Source organism: Cebus imitator, unplaced genomic scaffold (assembly GCF_001604975.1).
Source record: "Cebus imitator isolate Cc_AM_T3 unplaced genomic scaffold, Cebus_imitator-1.0 Scaffold516, whole genome shotgun sequence".
Classification (NCBI taxonomy): Eukaryota; Metazoa; Chordata; class Mammalia; order Primates; family Cebidae; genus Cebus; species Cebus imitator.
In genome coordinates this window covers 1,361,091-1,383,907 of record NW_016107831.1, presented here as the reverse complement: position 1 = coordinate 1,383,907, position 22,817 = coordinate 1,361,091, and the positions used below count along the sequence as shown (strand labels likewise).

Below are 22,817 nucleotides of genomic sequence, written 5' to 3'. Positions count from 1 at the left end.
ATTGCCTAACTCAGGTATGGCTGTATTTGTTATTTGGAAAGATGGCCACCACATACCTTAACTGGTGAACTGGCTAAATAGAATTCAACACAAATATTGATTTCTGTTTATTATTTTGAGACATGTAAACAAGGAATTATACAATGATTTGCTACAAAGTATGGCATAGAAAGTGGTCTAAATCAGTCCATGTGTTTGAACTTAATTTAAACTTGACAACATTAGCTGTATGTTAATAAGTCATGTTGCCTGACACATAGTGGACACTATTTATTGAAAGAAGAAATGACTAATTTCTTACATTGCTTGATTAATGTTCACTTAATTAATGCCAATTCCCAAGACACTAGTTCTGAAAAGTTGTGTCCAAGCTCCCCAAATCTATTCTCTAAATTTTTGCCCTGCATTCACCAAGAGGTGAAAATATCACAAAACATCATTGTTTCTAGCAAGTTAGTTATGTCACCTTTAAAGACTGTCAGCACAACTTTTACACCTTGGAGGAGTCATAACCAGTAACAGGATGGGCCACGGAAACAGGAGCCGCCGTAGCTGGTGAGAAGATACCCTATAGTGCAGAGAAAGGCAGCTCTGAGAGCAAAGTTGAGTATTTTAAGGGGAGATAAAAGTGTTTTAACTAGATAGTCAATCAAATCTCCAAAATTGAGACAGTACTTCAAATTGTGGCATTCCATTAGAAAATTCTGCTTTCACATGAACATTCACAGAATACATATGAAACTTTTTTTGAACTCAGAAATAACATCCTGTAAAACATAAGGAAATGTAAAACCGGTGAAAATGTAATCATCAAACCACAGCAAATTTTACAAAACATTAAAACCCTCTTATGGAAAGTGAAATTGTTGGAGTATGTTTTTTAACTGTTTAATTTATTTGGTGCCCATAGCCACATGTGGCCACAGAGACCAGCAAAGCAGTGCTGATTCTTTTACTTAGCCATTTGGAAACATTTATCTTTAGGCTACGTATGGGGAAACTCTATGATGCCCTATTTGCTGTATTCTTGTCTTAGGCTTAATAGAGATGAGAGATCTTACTTCACATAGTCCTCCTACCAAGATCATTATTGATTAGATAGTACAAGACCATAAATATTTCTGTATAGATTTTATTTTTGTTTGTTTCCAGTGATGCAATTTGATCAAGACATGGATCAGGATTAAATTTATGATATCTTCCTAGATATTATTAATCTTGTTATCTAAGAATAATAGATTTATGATTTAAAGGGATTTATTTAAATTCCTTTGCTCTTCTTTTTAAAAAACTGGCAAAAAAAACACACACACAAAAAATCATTTGGATGCAAAAAGTCACCAATTTAAAACTGAGAAGTTTTTCTTCCTTTTTTCTCTGATACTTCCTCCTTTTTTTCCGTTCTTTTCTTTCTCCTTCTCCTACATTCCTCCCTCTCTTTTTTGAAAAGTTGTGTCCAAACTCCCCAAATCTATTCTCTAAATTTTTGTGCTGCATTCACCAACAGGTGAAAACATCGTAAAATATCATTGTTTCTATTAAGCCAGAACTGTCAGCAGATGTGTAAGCAATACAGAGTTTGCAAGAAAATGCTTATGTTAGTAATGCTTTTGTGTGAGACAAATAGAGAAGAAATTATTTCTGAGTTTAAAAATAGTCCACACAGCTTGGAAAACATGGTAATATTTATTCATGATAATAAACATGTTTTTAATGAAAGCCAAAGATGTCCAAACACAAACTGAATCATGACAACCCAATGGTCTTTTTTACAAAAACCATGACGTATGTCCCATTAATTTGCTAAATGATATGAATGCAGAGGAAGGATGAATCAAAACTACTAAAATCCTTTTAAATACACCTTCTAGTTTAGATGTCAACTCTGAAAATGGCATTCAAAAATGGTCCCTTGTTTTAAATTTATCTGCTGAGTTTTTGTTACTGTATCTTTACCAATTTCTTTAAAGTTTTAATTGTTATCATTCATTTCAACTCCAAACAGCTACCACTTTGGCTTGACTTTCATAGAGGACTAAATTCTGTTACATTAGTACAAAGGTAGGAAGTTACACAATGTCATTTGTAAGTATATGAGTTTGAATGGGCCATTATAAATGTTATATAAACCACATAGTATATACACTATGTGGTATATGTAATAGCTGACTAGAAAAATATATATACCTACCCAATATATGATTGGCTCTAATAGCTTCAGACTTCTTCTAAATTAAACTTACTATTTGGAAACCTTTTAAAGTTTGTTAGAGATTTGAATTTTTATTCTTAAGTACCATCAAGTCAGATGACTATATAATTGTCACTTTCAAAAATTTACCTCAGTCTTTCCCAGAAGCCATTTAGATCCATCTGATATTATTTTTTAAATCAAATTAAATGTAAAACTGTCTAAATAAACTTTTCCCATTTGTAATTTATAATATAGTCATCCTATTATACTCTTTAAATTGAATTATCAGATTCTGAAAATTAAAAAAAAAAAAAAAGCTAAGTTTTATAAATAAAATCTCCGGATGAAAAGGCACTTAAGCCCTGCACATGTTTATTCCAGTCTGTATTCTCCACAACGCTTATCAAATGAAATTGATTTCTGGCCCACACACATATACAGCAAAGTGCCAGAATAAAATAAAATCACAATGCTTAAGAAAAAGGATCAAGTTGGCCACCAAAGTTTCACGTCAGTAGAAAATTTCTTTAGAGACTTCTGATGGAAATTTGAAGGATATGTTGCTATCAGATCAAGTGCAGGAGAGATATAAGGCTACTGGAGAAATTCCCTTAGTTTATTGACCAGAAAGCTAAAACATTTGTTGTAACAGTAAAGCTTGACAAGATAATTAAATGAATGATAACAAAATCTCAGCAGGGAAGTGCCCATTAATTGAATTTATTTGGAAGCATGTTTTCACAAGTATAACCAAATTATCTAATTTCCACTCACATTAAAAAGTGATAGTCTGTAACAACTAATTACTGGAAAGAAGGAAAAGGTCAGTACTTTAAACCAATAACACAGAAGAAAACAAAATTACTAACATCAAAAGACCACCATATTTGACAGCTTCTTAAGAATTTAACTCATCATTTCATCCTGTGAAACTGTTTTGTGAAACTCACCAAAGAAAAGAATCCCAGTAATTTCTACGTGGTAGTGTCTTTAAAGCTGGGACACATTTCTCACGTTCTTTGTATCATTTTTTTGTTATTAATATGTGTGTAGGATGAGTATGCTAAGAGGTGAAATAGCTGTTGTTATAACAATTTAGTTTCAGCACTTCACTTTTTTAAAAAAGTTAGTGCTGTTTTCCTCTTTAGTATTATACATACAGTTAATATTTTTTTAAAAAAACATTGTTGCTGTTTTCATGTACAGATCAGGAAGTCTGAAATAAAGCGTCATTTTGGTCAACTTCTATATTTGAAATGAGGAATAAAGTAACATACGCTCAGATTTTCTGCTTTAAGCTGCCAGAGAGATTTCTCCAAATCAGACATTTTTAACGCTTTAGCAAATTATTTTCTAATTTGAAAAAAGTTAATGATAAGCTTTGTCATATATCTGTGGTATTAGATTAGATTTTGTTCATAGTCAACATGTTCAATAGAGATTTAAAACTATGAAATTTGTCACTTTTGTTTTTCTAACCCCATACTCTAAAACATTAATCTGTTGGAAACATTTGGCAAAAATTTTATATAACAGCAAAACAATGAAATTCTGTTCATTTTGGTATAATGTTTGTACAAATTATAAGAAGCCTTGCCTAATTTTTAATCTGAGGCAGGAAAATCTGAATTAACAAATAATGCCAAAAATATTATTTTAATTTTGTGACTTACATTGTTTTTCAAAGAAAATTATCTAAATAAATACATTTAAACATATTGGCTAAAATTGAGTAACAATATTTATGTTTCTTGCATACAAAAATTATGTTTCAGCTTTAAAAGCTATTCTTAATGTTCTGTATAATGTGGGACATTCTTTTTCATTCAGAAAACTAGAGACTGCAATTATAAAACTAACAACTAACACTCATTCACGACTTTATCCAGTGACTTGAGAACGGCAATAAAATCTAGGCTGCTTTATCTTCCACAAAGTTACTCTACCTTAATTTAGAGAAGATAATAGGGCTATGCTTTGTTTTCCTAAATCATTTTCCTAAATTAATATAAAGATGATGGTAGCATATAGTTATGCTATATATAGGTAGATTGATAAATGCAGAGCAATAAATTGGTAGATAGATATAAATATGGCCATTGTTAAAACATGATATTTAATAGAATGTTTGGTTTTGCCAAATGAAGCAATGCATATGAAAGTATTCATTTGTATCTTATTTTGTTGTCATTTCTATTCTGTTCTTGAGTTTTGTTTAATCAACATAGTAAAATACAGTGTTCCAATTGAACAAGATTTTAGATGCTAAACAATTCTTTTTACTTGTGTACGTTGGCAGTTCACAGTCTAAAAGCCTAACCGTGTCATTCAAATGCTGCATGTAGATCACTTTGAATTTTGAAGATGTTTTGCTTCTAACGGAGGTTTTTTTTTAAAATTATGGAGCAATATCTACATTTTTTGGTAGCTAATAATTGGACAGGGGGATTATAATAATTCCTTGAAATATATTTTTATCTTTTAGTGTCAGTTTAATATCTTGCTCAGCACTTTTACATTCTTTTAGCAGGACAACTTTCTATTCACTACTTTATTGTAGTTTAATCACCCTCATATTATGAGCCTAGTTAGTTGTATTCTATAAAATATGGCAAATTTGTTTTCAATAGACCTTTTCCTTGATGACCAGAATTGGAACTTGTGTTTCTAGCTGAAAACAATTGGCACTTTATTTCTACAACATCGGTACCTAAGAGGTATTTAAAAACACAGAGCTAGTCTTTTTTTCATGAATTTATGGAACTTTTAAATTCACAACATTACAGTTTTATGAGTTTCACCTTAGATGAGACTTGCCTTTAAATACATGGTTGTGTTTTCTATGGAGGTTACCTGTATGTCTTCAAAAACCCGACTGGTCTACTCTAGAAATATTACTCTCTGAGACAGTCATGTTTCTTTGTTTTTCTTTTCCTTTTTTTTTTTTTTTTTTTTTAAAGAAAGACAAAACAGCAATAAACATTTTAGCTCTTTAATGAGCAAAGATCATGTTTCTTAGCATTGGACTAATAGTCTTTATCCAGATTATCTTTATTTCACACAATGACCAGTGACATGGCCAAGATGTACAAAGTTGTTTCCATCAAGTAGTATACAATTTTTTTGTATAATAAGCTTTCATTCTTGAAAAAGAGTAACTGAAAAGAAAGGTTTCTGTTACTGCAGTTAGTTTGTCAGAGAAAGTTCTTTGCATTATCTTATAAACTATCAAAATTGCTAGTCATCTGAAAAAATGTAAAAAAAAAATCACATAACTTTAGTCTAATAGAAATATAGTACAGGTAAGAGAGAAAGTATTTATCAGGATGTGCTCTTTAAGTCCATCTCATTGTTTTAAATATAAATGTACATCTGATTACATATACAAACATTTGGAAAGGTCTGTGATATACTGTTACTGGTAAACAACAGGGGGATGAAGAGTTTCCTGTGGTCTTAGAATATTCATTTAAAATCACACATATGTATAAGACTAAAATCCTCCAGGTGTTGACTCTCCTAGGTTCTGTATCTACTTTGTACTCTACTGAGATTGCGTGAGTAAATTCCAGTGAATGAACCTCAGTGAGAAAGATAAGTGATGTAAAGAGGGACATAACTTTATAATGAATTGTTATTAGTAAACATTTTGTCATGCAGCATGAGTAAATCAATGAACTCAGGACTATAATCAGAGTGGTAATACTGGGGCATCCTCATATCATGAAAGACTGTTGCAAGTAACTCTTTGGACACACTTCACCTTACCAAAAGGAACAAAATACAGAGTAACAAAAAAAAATCACAACAATTTATAGATCCTGTACCACATGTCCAATTAGGGTTATACATTATCTAGATGGGAATGAAAAGAACATTAAAAACAGGAAATTTTTTTCTGGGATTCATATCAGCGAGTATTCACCACTATACCTATAGTTTCTTCAAATACCTTTAATAGCTAATTCCTTCTATATTGAAACTACTGTGAATTATTTTATTGTAATTACTTTTGCCCCTTAAAATCTTCTTTAGGTTCTGCCAATTGATGGAGGAAGCTTCTATTAAAAACTCCAATGGGATGAGAAGAATTTTAATTACGGCTTAATCAGCAGCACAGCCACCAAGCATATAAATTATCATGCACATCGTGCTAAAAATATCATTTCCTTTATCCCCACAATTTTATACTGACAGCACTTATGTGATAATGTTGTACCTGCCAGTCTTTAAACTTCTTTGTTTTACTGGCAAATTTCAGCATAAGCCTTTGCTAAGGCCATTAACAGCATTGGTGCTTTGTGTACTTATCCAAATATGTAAATATGGTCTACACAATAAAACGGCTCCAAATAAAAATGGGTGAAAATTATCTGACATTCCATTGGTGTGTCCCTTGTGCATATTCATCGTTGTTTTTTTTATTTTTATTTTTTATGTTTCAGACATAGTTCTTTCCTGTTTGGTGTTCCACATGCCTAATTCCATTATGTAACTTAAATCTTCAAAAAATTAATTCTTGAATGTGAATGAAAAAGTATCATTCAGAACAATTGCTTCAAGCAATTGAAATTTGTTTTTGAAGTTGATTGGTATATATACAATTCATTTTTTTCAAAACCCCCAAAGTTCTTGATATGTATATTCACATAATATTCCTCCTTATTTAAATAGTTAAGTCTTGTAGGTTGAAAGCCAAGGAATCTTCAGTCATCGTTTACTGCAATCCATCAAAAAAATAGTTTGTTTCTCTTATCTGGCTATACCCTGGTTGTTGAATGTGAATGGGGGTGGGGGTGGGGATGGGGCAGAGTATTGTTCTGTCCTCCAGTAAATGTATTGAATGTGTGTAAGGGCTGAATCCCTGGTATAGTGTTGGGAATCATTGTGATGGTGTTGGGTGTCATTAAGGGAACATCATCGGGTGACCTCCTCATAGCTAGTGTGTAATCTGGGGGACAGGCGGTCCGAAGAACCACCTCATGTGGATGGATGGACTCACATTCATGATCCAAATCAGTGTGCTTCATTTGGAGGGACATGATTTCCTCTTCTTGTGCATGGGTTAGATCATTGGTAGTGGTGCGCTGAGGGCTGCATCTCCTGTGAACATCATGTCTCCTCTTATCCTTTTTGTAGTACAGGGCTGCAAAGGCCAAGATGTTCAGAAACAGCAGTGATGCTCCAACTGCAATAGTGACACTCAGCTCTGTTGAGTAGTCCCTCTGATCCACTGAAAACGGACTTGGTTGTTGTTTGGGATCATCCTGCTTGGCAGTGGGAAAGGCTGATGTGACAGGTACAGAATTTTTTCTCGTAGGTCTGAAAGTGATGTCAGTTGATGGCACTTTAGTTGTTGTAGAGGTATACTGAGAAATGTCATTGAGATTATGCAGATGAGGTACCAGCTCCAACCAGAGGTTTACCTTATTGGCTCTGTAATGTTCTTTAACTCTTGGTTTTAATCCAATGTGGAGATAAAGTTGGTCTTTCTGGGAATATCTGGTCCATGCTACTTCTTCAAAACGGTTGGGTTTGGTATGGATGAATTTCGTGTCTTGAGGGACTGGTTGATTTGGGTCACTAAGAAGGAAAAAATAAATTATAATAAAATTATTTTATTTTTTACTTAAAACGACACTACTTTAACATGTAATAATTAAAGAGATGACTCAGCAATGCTTTATATTGTGTTTTAACATTAACTTGGGTCAATTTAAAAATATAAATCTTCTAGCAGGCAGATTGTTAGATGGATGATAACGTAAGGCAAGTATGTCTCACACTTTGCTCTCTCTACCTATGCTGAGATGGGCTACTATCTATCCAAAGATTTTAAAGAATTATTTAAATACTCACTTCCAGATGATTCATTTCATAGGCAAACTAGCAGAGATGACATGGAACAGTGGAAAGGATTTTTGATTTGAAAACAAGCAGATAAAGATTTGAGACTAGACTCTGCTATATACCAGACATGTCAACATCTCTATGAAGTTCCCAGAGCCTCAGGTCTGTTTTTTGTCAAGTGGGATTAATAGTACCTGATTTGCCAGATTCAGAAGATAGTTGGAAGGATTAAAGAGTGTTGTGAATTAGAGAGCACTATAAAATAATTCTTGTTACCGCTGAGCAGTAAGCCCTGTGTAATTCAAAAACCAAAAGCAGATGTAATTAAGTAACGCAATTCACATATGTACTTTCTTAACAAGCTTCTAAAACACCAGAAATAATAAAGCAATGACTTTTAAAAACACCATAATATACAATTAATTTTGAATAAAGGAATTTAATATGTTGCTGTTATTAATCTGATATTAAATTATTCGGGCACAAATATCTATTATTTTTAAGTAGTTAGGATAACATTTTTATTAACTTAATTCCTTAGGTACATACCCAGTTTTAGCAAAATTTGTCCAGTATGTCATTACAACTGCACTCAGCATCACATCGTTTTTGGAGAAATTGCAAGGAAATAACTCTGTCGGGCCAATCATGGGGATTCCCAGTACGTAGGGAACCTCGTCTCCGTGGGCTGCATCAGCCCAAGCTGGAACCTGATCTGTTTGGCAATGATGGTAAAAGGCATAGAAGTACGTAGGTGAACCAAAGTTTGAGTGAAGATCTGCTGTGGCTACAGCTGGTGCCACCCACTGATGGTCCGTAAACAAAGCCAACAATGTCTTTCTTCTGGTTTCGGGGTTATGACGGTCAGCCCAGTCAGTATACATGAACTTAATGGTTTCTCTCAAAACATCTTTGCCTTCAGGGTATCCATATAAATTATCAACAAAATTTGAAACAGCAAAGTCAAAATCGCTAGCTGATATACCATCATCGCTATCTACTATATTTTCAACAAATTTTAACCCTTCCCCTTGGTTCACTCCTAACATTATATCATAGTTGAGAAACTCTCCTTGCTCCATCAGTATCTGAGGGTCGTCTGGTATTACATCACCATCAATCACAGGTCCAAAGGCTATGTGGTATCTAGCTGGTTGAATATCTTGGTCAACAAGTTCTTTGTAAGGCTTCTTCTGGAGGCATTCCACTAACTCTACTGTATCTGAAACATTGCAACCAACTTTTGTGGCCAACATTCTAGCATATTTTGCAGGTTGAAAACTAACAGCCCAGCTGGAAAGGGCTGTTCCACTTTGAGCTATTGCTCGTTGAAAAAGTCCTATGGGAAAATCAACAAAGAATTTCAGATGATCTTTGAGTAATGTTGTGGTAAAACAGTAACATCTGATATTTTAGACATGTATATAAAAACCCAGATACAACTCAAGAAACAGGGAGGTAGAGACATTTTTGCTTAAGGGAAGGACACAAAGCCATCCACAGGGTACAATGCATGAGAGAGGTGGATCTAAGTCTTGTGCTTTGAGTGGCACCTGCCTTAGGGATCAAGAAGCCTAAACTGCAGAGTTTCACAGAGGTAGGAGGAAAGAAGAAAAGGAGAAGATGTAGTGGTAAAAAGTCTCAAACACGTTCTTCACTGAGTGTATAAATACTTATATTATCATCAACATTAACCAGATGGGACCAATCTTGTCCTATTTAATTCTCCAGCATTGTCCACTTGGAATATTTCCTCCAGTTTGGCTATGTCCATCTTCCTTCGAAATAGTTCTATGTATTTGTTTTAACTAGATATTATTTGAAAAAGAATTTTTAAAGACTCACACAATGACTTGAGCTGGCTGTTTGTTTATACCCTGGGGATGGCCCTAAACTCACACAAAACAGAATATCACTTTAGACATACTCTTTCCAGATCTTCATGTCAGACATAGTATGCTGAATATTCAACTTTCAGAAGCAGACATAACATTTGAAGTGTTTTCACTAGGTTAAAGAAAACACCATCAGCCAAAAGATTTAGTGTGGGGTGATTTAACTTTTGCCACTGTTGAATGTACACTACTACCTTTATCACAAAAGATGAAAAGCACATGGCTCACTGCTTTTCACTTAATTGCATTTAAGAGTTGTAAATGATGGTTCCCTATGCAGTTTGATAAGAGCTGCATGTCATTCAAATTTACAAATGCACTTTATCTTACCTTTTCATTAAGGTATTTTTCTAATAAAATTCCTATTTTAAAACTATAGTTTATCTGTTTTCTTTTAAATATTGAAATGCATTATCAATTTCCAAATACAGCTTTGTGCTTCAATTATTTAAACACTTGCTTAATTATCCATATGTGTTAATGAGATAAAAACTCTTTTCACAAAGGTGTTGAAGCAGTGTCTGAATTAGAAGGAAATTTTGAGATTTTTTTTTAACCAAATATGCCTATATATTCAACATGTCTGTAACATGTTCCCATATAATTCTAAAGGTATTAAAAAATTTTGACAATATTAATGTAAATTTGTTTTGGTTTTCTGACATCTTTATAAGCTTTTTTAAGTTTACTAGAACAAAGTATGAAAGAGCAAATGATACAAATACAGATAATTTAAAAAACTGTGGCTGGGTGCGGTGGCTCATGCCTGTAATCCCAGCACTTTGGGAGGCCAAGGCGGGCGGATCACAAGGTCAAGAGATCGAGGCCATCCTGGCCAACATGGTGAAACCCCGTCTCTACTAAAAATACAAAAATAATTAGCTGAGCGTGGTGGCGTGTGCCTGTAATCCCAGCTACTCAGGAGGCTGAGGCAGGAGAATTGCTTGAACCTGGGAGGTGGAGGTTGCAGTGAACCGAGATGGCACCACTTCACTCCAGCCTGGTGCCTAGTGACAGAACGAGACTCTGTCTCAAAAAATTAAAAAAAAAAAAAACCCAAAAAACTGTGTAGCGGTTTATCCACATTTGCTCAGGAAAATATTGTATTAAATAAAAATTGTATAACTAAAAAAACCCTGGTGATTTCTGTAATATTCTTTCCCATTTCAGGGACTCAATGACATTAACTAAATATATCTATAAAGATTTCGAAGGAAAGGCACATCATGTTCAGTATATCCTAAAATATGCCACCAAGATGGTATTGGTAACACCATATATTTTATCATTAGTGAAAGTGCTTCTTATGTGGTTGCAAGATGGGGTTGACTCATGGTCAAGCCTGAGCGCTGGTGCAGCCCTTTGTGGAGTTTATTGCCTTTAAAATCTATGTCTACACTTTAAAATCTATGTCTATTCTGGAGGCAGAATCAGCTTGATGATTTCGAAAGCTCTTTTGAGCATCTCCTGGTAAAGTCAGGCAGCTCAGTCTGGAGATTGGTTTAGGCCAAACCTAAGTTCATGTCTTTTTCTTATATACAGATTTCCTGAAGTATATAAGAAAATGCTGTATTTTCAATTGTTTGAGTAACCATTTACCATTGTTGAGTAACCGTTTACCACTTCAACCATCAGTTGAAGACCAGCAGTCCTAGGTAAACTAACTGACTCACCTCTGAACTAACTGACTCACCTCTGAACTAACTGACTCACCTCTGAACTAACTAACTGACTCACCTCTGACTAACTGACTCACCTCTGAACTAACTGACACACCTCTGAACTAACTGACTCACCTCTGAACTAACTGACTCACCTCTGAACTAACTAACTGACTCACCTCTGAACTAACTAACTGACTCACCTCTGAACTAACTGACTCACCTCTGAACTAACTGACTCACCTCTGAAACCAGTGCCAGTTTGATACTAGCCAAAATTGGTTTTGATGTCAATTTTTGGTCAAAGGACCCTGAGAAATCCATATAGGTGGCTTAATGTTGCCATAACTACATAGTGGCATTAATAAAATACTGAGGTTAGAACAACCTAATCGTTTAATTAAAGAAATGCTGTTTATTATTTCAAAATAAGCCATTTCTTTACAGATGAAATCTCTCTTGGAAATGTTCACCTGTGTTATTTTGGCATCTTGAATCAGAATTGTGCTAATATAAATGAAATGCTATATAAACTATGTTAATAAATTAAGTCTATATATGATTCTCCTATATATATATATATATATAGGAGAATCATATATAGACTTAATTTATTAACATAGTTTAATAAATAAAACTATGAGTTAGTGAGTCAGTTCAGAGGTGAGTCAGTTAGTGAGTCAGTTAGTTAGTTCAGAGGTGAGTCAGTTCAGAGGTGAGTCAGTTAGTTCAGAGGTGAGTCAGTTAGTTAGTTCAGAGGTGAGTCAGTTCAGAGGTGAGTCAGTTAGTTCAGAGGTGAGTCAGTTAGTTAGTTCAGAGGTGAGTCAGTTAGTTCAGAGGTGAGTCAGTTAGTTTACCTAGGACTGCTGGTCTTCAACTGATGGCTGAAGTGGTAAACGGTTACTCAACAGTGGTAACTGTTTATATATATATATATATATACTCATTTAATGACTGGCTGACCTTTTGAAATTAAACATTCATGTGTTTTTGATACCAAAATAAAATGTCATATGTCTGGTGCTCCTATCACAAAACTCAACCTTACAAATAAAGATGCTGCATGAATTATACTTGACAGTATATATTTTCTTCATGTGTATACAATGACAATAAAAAAATCAGAAATTAAAACCTGGTCTATTTTTTATATATTCTCTGTCTTCCTGTTTTACATAAATAATGCAGAAAAAGTAGTTGCTTTGCAAATTTCTTCAACAATACTCTTGTGAAATTTCAAATTAATAATGCAGATGGAATGAGTGATTAAATGCATAGTAAAATGGAGATGGAGTTCCTGAAGAACAACATGGTAAGCCTTGGACAGGCACTTTGGGAAAAATATGTCAAAGCCAGAAAACAGAAATCAGAAAAATATTTCATGGATTTCAGCAGCCTCAACACGCCATGCTGCCTTGCCAAGTTTAGGGGAAAAAATAATGCTTTTGGAGTTAAAAATGGAAAAAACACTAAATTAAATGTATTTTTCTTTTGAATCAAAAGCTCTACCAGTGACCTTGATGCTTTGACAATTTTGGATCATGCATGCAAAATAATCAACAATCCATTCTGTACTCAGACAACAAGTGAAATCACATGTTTTCAGACAAACTAGCTTAGGACCGTGTCATACTAATAAAGGGTTTAAATGTCTATTGTCTTGAAAACAGATTATATACAATTCCTGCATTTAAAAAGGCTCATCTTTGATTTTGATCACTGAATAAAAAAAGATGACAGAACTGTAGAACGTCTTTGTCTGATTTTTCCTCAAATCACCCTCTGAAGGAAAGAAGAATGACTGTAATGCTGACTATTCTGAAGTGTGCTTGAAAGGGCATCCTTACCAAGCTCCACAGGAGACAAAGAGAAGAGTTTGACGAAAATTTAAACATGCACAGAAAAGCTGAAGAAACAAAGCTTTAAACAGTTATTGAGTTCAATCTAACACTCAGTTTGAACAGAGAAATATACAGAGCATCACATACTACTGATGGTGGTGGCATGCAGACACCAAAATTGTCAAAATTTGCAACCTGCATAATACCTTTGGTTGAATTGCTCCAACGGTTACCTTCAGAATAATGGGATAAAGTCAGCAGATTGACACATGAACCCCCAGCACCAGATCCAAAAACAGTGATTCTTAAGGGGTCACCACCAAAGAATCCAATGTTTTCACTAGTCCATCTTAAAGCTTGTATGAGATCAAGAAGTCCATAGTTCCCTTTTGCAGCCTGATCCCCTGTACTCAAGAAACCTGAAAAACATAAATTTAGAAAACACTTTTGAGCTGACATGAATCAAATAGACATCAAATTTAAATAAATGATGCCTGTATTAATCAAGGTAAGCACAGTCCAAGTTCATTAGTAAAAATTATTTTCCAAGTAAAAAAAGAATTTACTTTAGCAAAAATAATAGTGGGTGAAATCTGAAAAATGACATTTATCTTCCCCAAATGCCTCCCAACTTTTCCAGGTAACAGATAACTGGGGCAGATAAAGGGAATGCAAACATTCTGAAAACCTCAGGAAAGACGTTCCAGGGGTCAAGTTACTCGGTGGAGACATTTGGATAGTATCGTGGGGCTTATGTGAATGTGCATTTTGCAGAAAACACCATGTCTGTCCTCAAGTTGCTTGTCATCAAACATGGTTGGAATGTTAGGTGCTTGGGGCAGAGTGGCAGGATGGAAATGTGTACAGCAGGCAGGCATTTCTCTAAGACCTGTAGAGAAAGGTTCTGTAAACTCCATAAAATTATATACAACTCTTCATGCACATGAATATGCACATTTTTTATCAATGATTAAGAAAGAATTACCGTGCCAAGGGTGACTGGAAGCCACATTTAACACTACTTTAAATGCCAAACTGAGGGGAGCTTCTCAATTAGCAAATGGTGTAGAATAATTGAGGTTTTTTTAAAAAGTTCAGACACATATTTCTGAAATGCTCAAAGCTCTGCTTTATAGTAAGCCTGAAAATGCGTAGGAAAATGTGGTAAATCTGAAAATGAGGAGGAGAGAAAACGGCAGCAGAGGAGAAAGTTTAAGGATCTGCACTGACAGAATGGCAAGGGCAATTGAAAAAAAAAGAAGGACAGAAAAAATATTGTGGCATTAAGATCCGAGTAATTGTTTTACATTTGAAAGTTGTAGAAAGGAGAGTCAAATATATTACTGTAGCAGTATCTTAAACATATTCACTCATTCAGCTGACTTAGTAGTTTTTATAGTGTGTTCATTATAACTTGTTAAACAAACATCTGTTCTCTAATATATTTTTTCATTTAGTATAAATGAAAATGTAGAAAGTGTTTCATAAAATACTCCATCTTATGGACTATTTTATATTATGTAGAGAATATTTAGAGTCCTATTAGTTATAAATTGATTATATTCAGGGATGTAATTTCTAATTTCAACAAGTTTATAGAAGTAATTTTAAAAAATTAGTTATCTTATTGGAGACTTAGGATAGAAACAACATAATAGGTCAATGTTTGTGGTAAAAATTATTTTATTCAATTTGAAATACATCTCTTTATAAAGTAAGCTAGGACATAGATTACATTTATGAAATGAAAACCATAATAACACTACCTATCAGGGTTGCAAATAAATCCATAACCAAACTGAACACATGGACAAGAAATTCTTTAGGATCATTGTAGAAAGGAATAGATGAAGACAAATACTCCTGAATAATTTTGAAAAAGTTGAAGAAATGAAAGTGCTTAATTCTTTTTTTCCTACAAGATCAAATATTTCAAGAAATAAAACTGCAGTATCTAATTCATTGTGTGTGTGTGTGTGTGTGTGTGTGTGTGATCCTGAAAATGTTAACTTTCCTTGATATTAATGTTTAAATAAATACAGTTCAAGTAAACAAATTTTTCTGGTAATACCCTTCTCTTTTATTGCATTTGCATAATAATTTAAGGAAATTTTCATGGTGTCTTCTTAAAAGCATTTTCAAATACTCAATATTCATATAAATTAAAGGGTAATAAAATACAAAACAGAAGCATAGCAGGGAACACTTTTAACTCTGTTTGCTATTACATGAACTTTGACATAAGACAGAACCATTACTTTAAATTTCTGAAAGATTGTCTTACAAATGTTTTGGTCTACAAAGACAGACTATTGGCATGAACTCTGAAAACAATATTATGGAAGGATCACTGTACATTAGATAGAAAAAATTCTTGAAGGAAAAAGGAGGGCTGTGTGTGAGACAGAGAGAGAGAGGGAGAAACAGAGAGAGAGGGTGAGTGAAAGAATAAGAACATAATACTCTTGTTACTAGGTTGGTGCAAAAGTATTGCATTTTTTTGCCATTTAAAAGTAATTGCAAAAACTGCAATATCCTTAACGCCAACCTCATAATTTATTATCTATAACTCTATATCATTAATATATTCAGAAAAACTTTGGTTTCTGAATATAGTTTATGTCCCTCAGTGCAAAATGAGGATTCATATTTAACTCCTCTCAAAATAATATTGAATTACTCCAGTTACATTCAAATAAATCTTTATGTTCATATGGAATTGACGTACTCATAAAATAATCATCATTCAATGTGTAGCATGTAGGGAACCATGGTAATTAGCCAATTATTTCTACATTAACTAAATTGTATCCCCTGTATAATCCCAGGTACAGATGCACTCTTCAGTCAAATAGCTTTGTGTTTCTGTAACAGTACTGTTAAAACATATTGTCTCTGAGGAGTAACTTCTACTCTATATATAGTCTAAAGGAGCTTTGTAATATATTCAAGAAAAAGTTTTAAACAAAATCAATTCAATTCAAAAATCTTGTTATTAAACCACAGCATGGAAAATAGAGTAAATCATTGGGTAGAAGCTATTGTTTTGTAGTCTCAAAATGTCCAGGAGTATTCAGTCAAGCTCCGTTTTTACCCTTCAGTACTGAATTTTTTTTACTCCTGATTCTAGTGTTTTTTCACGTGTATGTTGTTATCTGTCTGTATCTATCTATCTATCTATCTGTCTGTCTATCATCTATCTATCATCTGTCTATCTATCTATCCCACCTGTCTGAAACTAAATAATCATTAGCATGAATTTAGAGGACCACGTTGTGTTTTATATTAGGAACTAACAACAACTGTCTTTATTAAGGCCAGCTGACCAATCAAATCACATGTCTTCAGACCTGGCAAGGAGATATATACTGTACTTGCATACATTTTTTGATTACTGATAGTACATTCAAATAACATTCTGTGGTTAAGTGGACAAAATGAGGAAAGTTAAATAAATTGCTGCTCAAAAGAGATACAGTTTGCTAATTACCCAAGTGATGTGCATTGACAGCCTTCTTTATACCTTGGTATCTAGTGAAGTAGTAATTTAAAGTTCTTTTTAAATTGACTTAGCTGTTACGTCCTTAACAGCACAACCATTTCAGATCACTCTAGCTGAAACTTTACATTGACATGCTCAACTATAGTCCATTCATGGGAGAACTCAATTTTGCAGAGTTATCACTTCATGATTACTTCGGAGAAGAAGGCTTTTCCTTTAATGTCACTTGAATCATTCCTAACAGGTAGTCACTACTTAATCCGGCTTTTCTCGATCCTCATTTTAAACTCCTAGAATCTGTGACTAATTATTGTCATAACACATTGACACACTATTATTTTTATAAAGTAGAAAAATAATGATTATAAAAACAAACTTTCTTTTCAGAAAAAAGTACAAAATTTTCCAAAAAAATTTTAACTGCTTAATTTACTTGACTCAGGGATATAAAACTTTAACAATTAGTCATTTTAAACTTAAGGCTAACTCTCAAAATTCATAATTGCAATTATGCTAAAAATTATTTGACTGGTTCATATATCTACTACAATTGTCATTCACCTATTTGTTCAAATAGAATTTATTTAATGCCAGTCTTCCCACCTAAAAACTCATTCTATCAAAAAACATTTCCATCTGTGGTTCCTACAGGAAACTACCAGTTCTACTAAGTTGATTACATCCACTGAGCAGGCTTAGCTTGAATTTTCTCTTTACATGATCTGGCAACTAGAGTTAGTTTCAAGTGCTAGAGAGAAACCAGGTAATTGAACATGGGTGCATAGGCTCTCGGAATGGAAAAATAAGACCAGGCCTAAAATACATTGGACAAAGGGAAAATAAGTAACCGATAATTACTGTGACCAAGGTATTGGGTTGGGCTACGGTTGTATATGGAACTCAGATAACTCTCTAATAGGCAGACCCTAAGAAGTGTGAAAGGAACTAATTTAAATTGTCAGGCGGTAGCCCTGCAGTTTATTGGTTAACCCAATTTATACTTAGGTCTCTTATAATACAACCAAACAACCACGTACAAATATCATTAGAATGTTAAAAAAAATGCAGACTGTTTACATTTGAGATGACATGTAGGATGTCAGAAATTTAAGATGACAGTGGTTCTATACTATAGCTTTGCTTCCTCCATTTTTAAGGGAGGCATAGTTGAGTGTCTATGTTTACAGTTGTTAATTTCTAGAAACACTGAATAGAATAGAATATTCCTTAGGTAGCTCAAGCTATAAAGTAGGAAAGAAATTTGCAGTGTTTATCAATGCTGTTGCCTGGATACAGATGACTGTGGTTTGTTCTTTGAGTCACATTGTATTTTAAAATAGAGACCATACTGAGTATTAAAGAGCCAGCCTTGCAGACATGAGACTCTGACTGATAGTTAGACACCTTCTAGGGACTTGGGAATATGGATCAGAAAAATAGCTCATTGAGGACTTTGCAGCTTAAATATAAAAGAATTTAAAACTGTGGAAATAAAACCTTGAATTTTTCAAGGTTTTATTTATTTTCATGCTAAAAATCTGACTAGAAATTCTATGTCTTAACTCTCCTTATCTTTTCAGTGGCCAAGTCCAGGCATGTCTTTTTCTGCATTCTGTCTCTGTCTTCAGCTTTAAACTTCATGTCACGGACTTATTCCAAGTCCTCCTCTTTTCTTCTTAGACCCTTGAAATCCTTCTAATTAGTCAATTAACCTACAAACTTTCAGCAAGGAAGCCTCTCTTCTGTCAGTACTCACATTTGAAAAATATTCTCCTCTAATGGGGTAACACAGCTATATGAAAATAAACTCTTTATGCTAGAATATTATTAGTTTCCCTTTATTTCTTTTTGAGTCAAAGTTATTTAAGATAGAATGTATTATAATCCCTAAAATTAAGCATACATGGCCAAATGATTCTTGACAAAGGTTCCAAGACTATACAATGGCAAAAGAACAGTTTCTTTAATAAATGATGTTGGGAAAACTGTGTAACTATTTACAGGACAATAAAATTGGACTCTCAGCATACACTATATAAAAATTTAACTCAAAACAAAACCAAAACAAAACTATTAAACTCCTAAAATAAAACATAGATTAAGCACTTCAGGAAATTAGATTTGGCAGTGTTTTCTTGGATATTAAACTAAAAGCATAGGAAACAAAATAAAAAATAAGACTACACCAAACATCAAAACATTTGCACATTAAAAAAACAACTGACAGAGTGAAAGGAAACCAACAGAATGGGAGAAATCAGTTGCAAATAATACGTCTGATAAAGCATTTCATATCCAGAAATGTTTACAACAAGACAACAACCAAAAACCACAAATATCCTAATTAAAAAATGGGCGAAGGACCTAAATAGACATTTCTTCAAAATGATATACAAATGCATGATAAACACATGAAAAGATATTCAACATTGCTAATGATTAAAAAATGCAAACCAAACCCACACTGTGCTAGCCCTTCATACCCATAGGATGGCTACTATCAAGCAATAGGTAATACTCCGTGTTGGCAAGAATGTAGAAGATTTGCAACCCTTGTTTTGGTGGGAATGTAAAACATTTGGCCCTTATAAAAAATAGTATTGAGATTCCTCAAAAAATTAAACAGAGGATTAGAATATGATTCAGCATCCTTCTTCTGGGTATGTACACAAAAGAATTCAAAGTAGGTTCCCAACAAGAAATGTGTAAGTCCATGTTCATCTAAGCACTATTTGTAATAGCTAAGAGGAAGCAACCCAAGTGTTTATTTATAGATGAATGTATAAAGAAAATACAGATAAAGATAATACACATATGATGGAATATTATGTAGCTTTAAAAAAGAAGCAAATCTTGTTACATGCTCTTACACAGATGAGCCTCTAGAGACAATATGCCATGTGAAATAAAGCCAGTCACAAAAAAAGCAAATACTGTAGGATTCTACTCATAGGAAAGATCTAAAATAGTCAAAATAATAGAAACAGAAATTAGAAAGGTAATTACCAAGAGCTGTGGAAAGAGAGGAAGGGGGTATTGGTATTTCATGAGTATAGAGTTTTAGTGCTGTATGAAAAAGTTCTAGAGATCTGTTGCTAAACAATGTGAATATACTTAGTATATTAACATATCAATATATTAGTAGTTACTGAACTGTATATGTAAAAATGGTCACAATGATAAATTTAATGTCAATTTTTTTACCATCTAATAAAAATTATCCAAATTGGACAACTTGGCGTCTGTAATTTGGGAAAAGAACACACACATGCCATTTAATTATTCACCATATATAGCTAGCTGCCCTGCTATTGTGTTCCCTTGTAAGCTACTGTCTAAATTCTTCTTAGAAAGCAATGAAGGACAAAGTACAAATAATTTCCTTTTTGTCTGTATCCTCTGGAAAAACACTTGGCTCTGAAATGAGGTTAATATCTTAACATCATACGACTTGGTGGTATTTCCAAAATTTTATGTTTCGGTGAATCTACTTACTAATTTGTTCTAAGATAATTTGCTCTTTAATGACTTGTCTCAGAAATAACACATTGTGTTACCAGCCATGGCTTCTGATCACCCACAGCTGGAGACAGGGGAGTACAGTGGGAAAGAAGAAGATGACTGTAAATAGATGCCTGGAAAGAAAAACTTACAGATATTTCTTTGGTTTTCAGTTTTCAAATTCCAAAGTTTCACCATCTCCAAGATAAAGAGGTGAGAATGTTCCTGCTATATTACACTCAATATTAACATTTAGTGACTCCTTCTCCCAAATAAGGCCAAAATATTTATTTTAAACAGATTTGTTCCCAATTTAGGTAGTAATGGCTAGGAAAAAGGGCCCTGATTTACTTAGCTCTGAATCATGTATACCATTCCCATTTCAAAAATCGCCCAAGATACTAAGGAAAAAGCAATCCTCAGCTCCCATCATCAAACCCATATTTTTCATCCCAATTTAAGGCTGTTAGCGTTTTCTTGGTGTGTGTCTTAAGAAAAGCTTATCCAGCACTCCCTGATTGAGGCTACTGTGTACTTCCTATCTATGTGTATTTGGACAGCAAACCTGGTATTAAATTTTACAAAGTTCTTATGCATTTTGAATAACTGCTCTCCCAAAGAAGTGAAAAAAGAAGAAATACCCCTCCTAAAAGGGCTTTTGAGTCAAAAGAAATCACATTCTTCATTTCTAATTACTCTGAATGTGTGAGAATATGTCTAGTGATTTAAAGACATAGTGTACTTCAAAGCATGACATTGAAGAAATGACAATGTCTATCATATAAGAAAGGTCCTCAGGAACTATATACTTCAGAATATACTGTGTAGCTTCTGGAACAATGGAAACTATACAAATTTTGTAATTTTCTAACTGTTTAATCTTAAGTGCTCCCATTGTAACCTATGCATATGTGTATGTGTGCTTTGTAATGTAGTATTTATAAGTTATTCATGTTCTTTATATTTTTTCTAGACTAGAAGCTCTATCCACTTTACTTGTCCCCAAATTGTTATTACATACATGTTTGCTGAATGAAGGATAGCATTAATATGTTATAATTTTCTATTAACACAGAAGACTAACAATTAAACTTCCAAATGAAAGAGGTCTATGTATCTTTCTTAGATGGCAGCTATGAGGTGAGAACTTAGGAAAAACCCTCTCAGCAGCCAATCTTGAGGGAAAGTACCAGATGCAGTGTGGGTGGCATTAGCTTTGACGAGAGGAAAACACGACAATCTGGGGTGGGGCTTATCTGATATTAGAGGACACATGGCCCAGTAGGCTATCTCCGAATATTTGTCTAGAATATGGGCCAAGGTCCTAAAGTTTGAGAGGCTGTTGAGATTTCCCCAACAGTTAGTCCACACTAAAAGAGTCAGACTTAGTAGGATAACCAGGATGCTGACATAGTTTGCATCTGTCTCCTCCAAATCTCATGTTGAAATTTGATCCCCACTGTTGGAGGAGGGACCTATTCGGAGGAGGTTGGGTAATGGGAGCAGATCCTTCATGAATGACCTGTTTCCCTCCTCATGTGACACAGTGGCTCTTCTCTGCCTCCTGCCATGAGTGGAAGCCAGAGGCTCTCACCAGAAGCAGATGCTGGTGTGATGTTTCTTGTATAGACTGCAGAACCATGAGCCAAACAAATCTCTTTTCTGTATAAATCCCCCAGCCTTAGGTTCCTTTATAGCAACACAAACAGACTAACACAGGTTTGTGAGCAAATTACTGTGTAAATTAGTCTCTCTGAGTCTTAGTTTCCTAATAGACAATATTAGTAATAGCATCCACCCCATAAAATTATCATTATTAAAAGAGATAAAGTTTTTGGTATGCAGGGCGCTTAATATGTGGTGTAAAAATACTCTGGCTATAATCAACTAACTAAATCTGACATTTTCTTTATTATCGTCCATTTCATTAAGTAGAATAAGACACTCATCCATTTTTACTTAAAAAAATACAAAGTCACATGGTATTTCTGCCCATAGGGTTTTAAGGAATTGCCACACTCTCTTTCACAATGATTAAACTAATTTACACTCCCATCAACAGTGTAAAAACATTCTTTTTTCTCCACAATCTTACCAGCATCTGCTGTTTTTTGAAGTTTTAATAATCATCAGTCTGACTGGTGTGAGATGGTATCTCATTGTGGTTTTTATTTGTAGTTCTCTAATGACCAGTGATTATGAGGTTTTTTTCAGATGTTTGCTAGCTGCATGTATGTCTTCCTTTGAGAAGTGTCTGCTCATGTATTTTGCCCACTGTTTAATCGGGTAGATATTTTCTTATAAACTTGTTTAAGTTTCTTTTTTTTTTTTTTCTTTTTAGAATTGAATGACAGAACCCCTTTTAAAATAGGT

General features: G+C 33.8%; 1 protein-coding gene across 9 annotated transcripts in view; it reads right to left on the bottom strand.

The window, feature by feature from the left end:
• Nucleotides 1-1,667: 1,667 nt before the first annotated feature.
• The window catches only part of NLGN1 (neuroligin 1), a 901,657-nt gene continuing 880,507 nt past the window's right edge, over nt 1,668-22,817 (bottom strand). For 6 of the 9 annotated variants that reach the window (XM_037733329.1, XM_037733328.1, XM_037733327.1 and 3 more), the window contains 3 exons: nt 13,648-13,860; nt 8,594-9,383; nt 1,668-7,777 (listed from right to left, as the gene is read on the bottom strand). In XM_037733329.1, coding sequence (XP_037589257.1) covers nt 6,955-7,777; nt 8,594-9,383; nt 13,648-13,860 — 1,826 coding nt within the window. In that variant the 3' untranslated portion in view covers nt 1,668-6,954. The remainder of the gene's footprint in view (nt 7,778-8,593; nt 9,384-13,647; nt 13,861-22,817) is intronic. The other 3 variants (XM_037733330.1, XM_037733331.1, XM_037733332.1) reach the window with 1 other exon arrangement.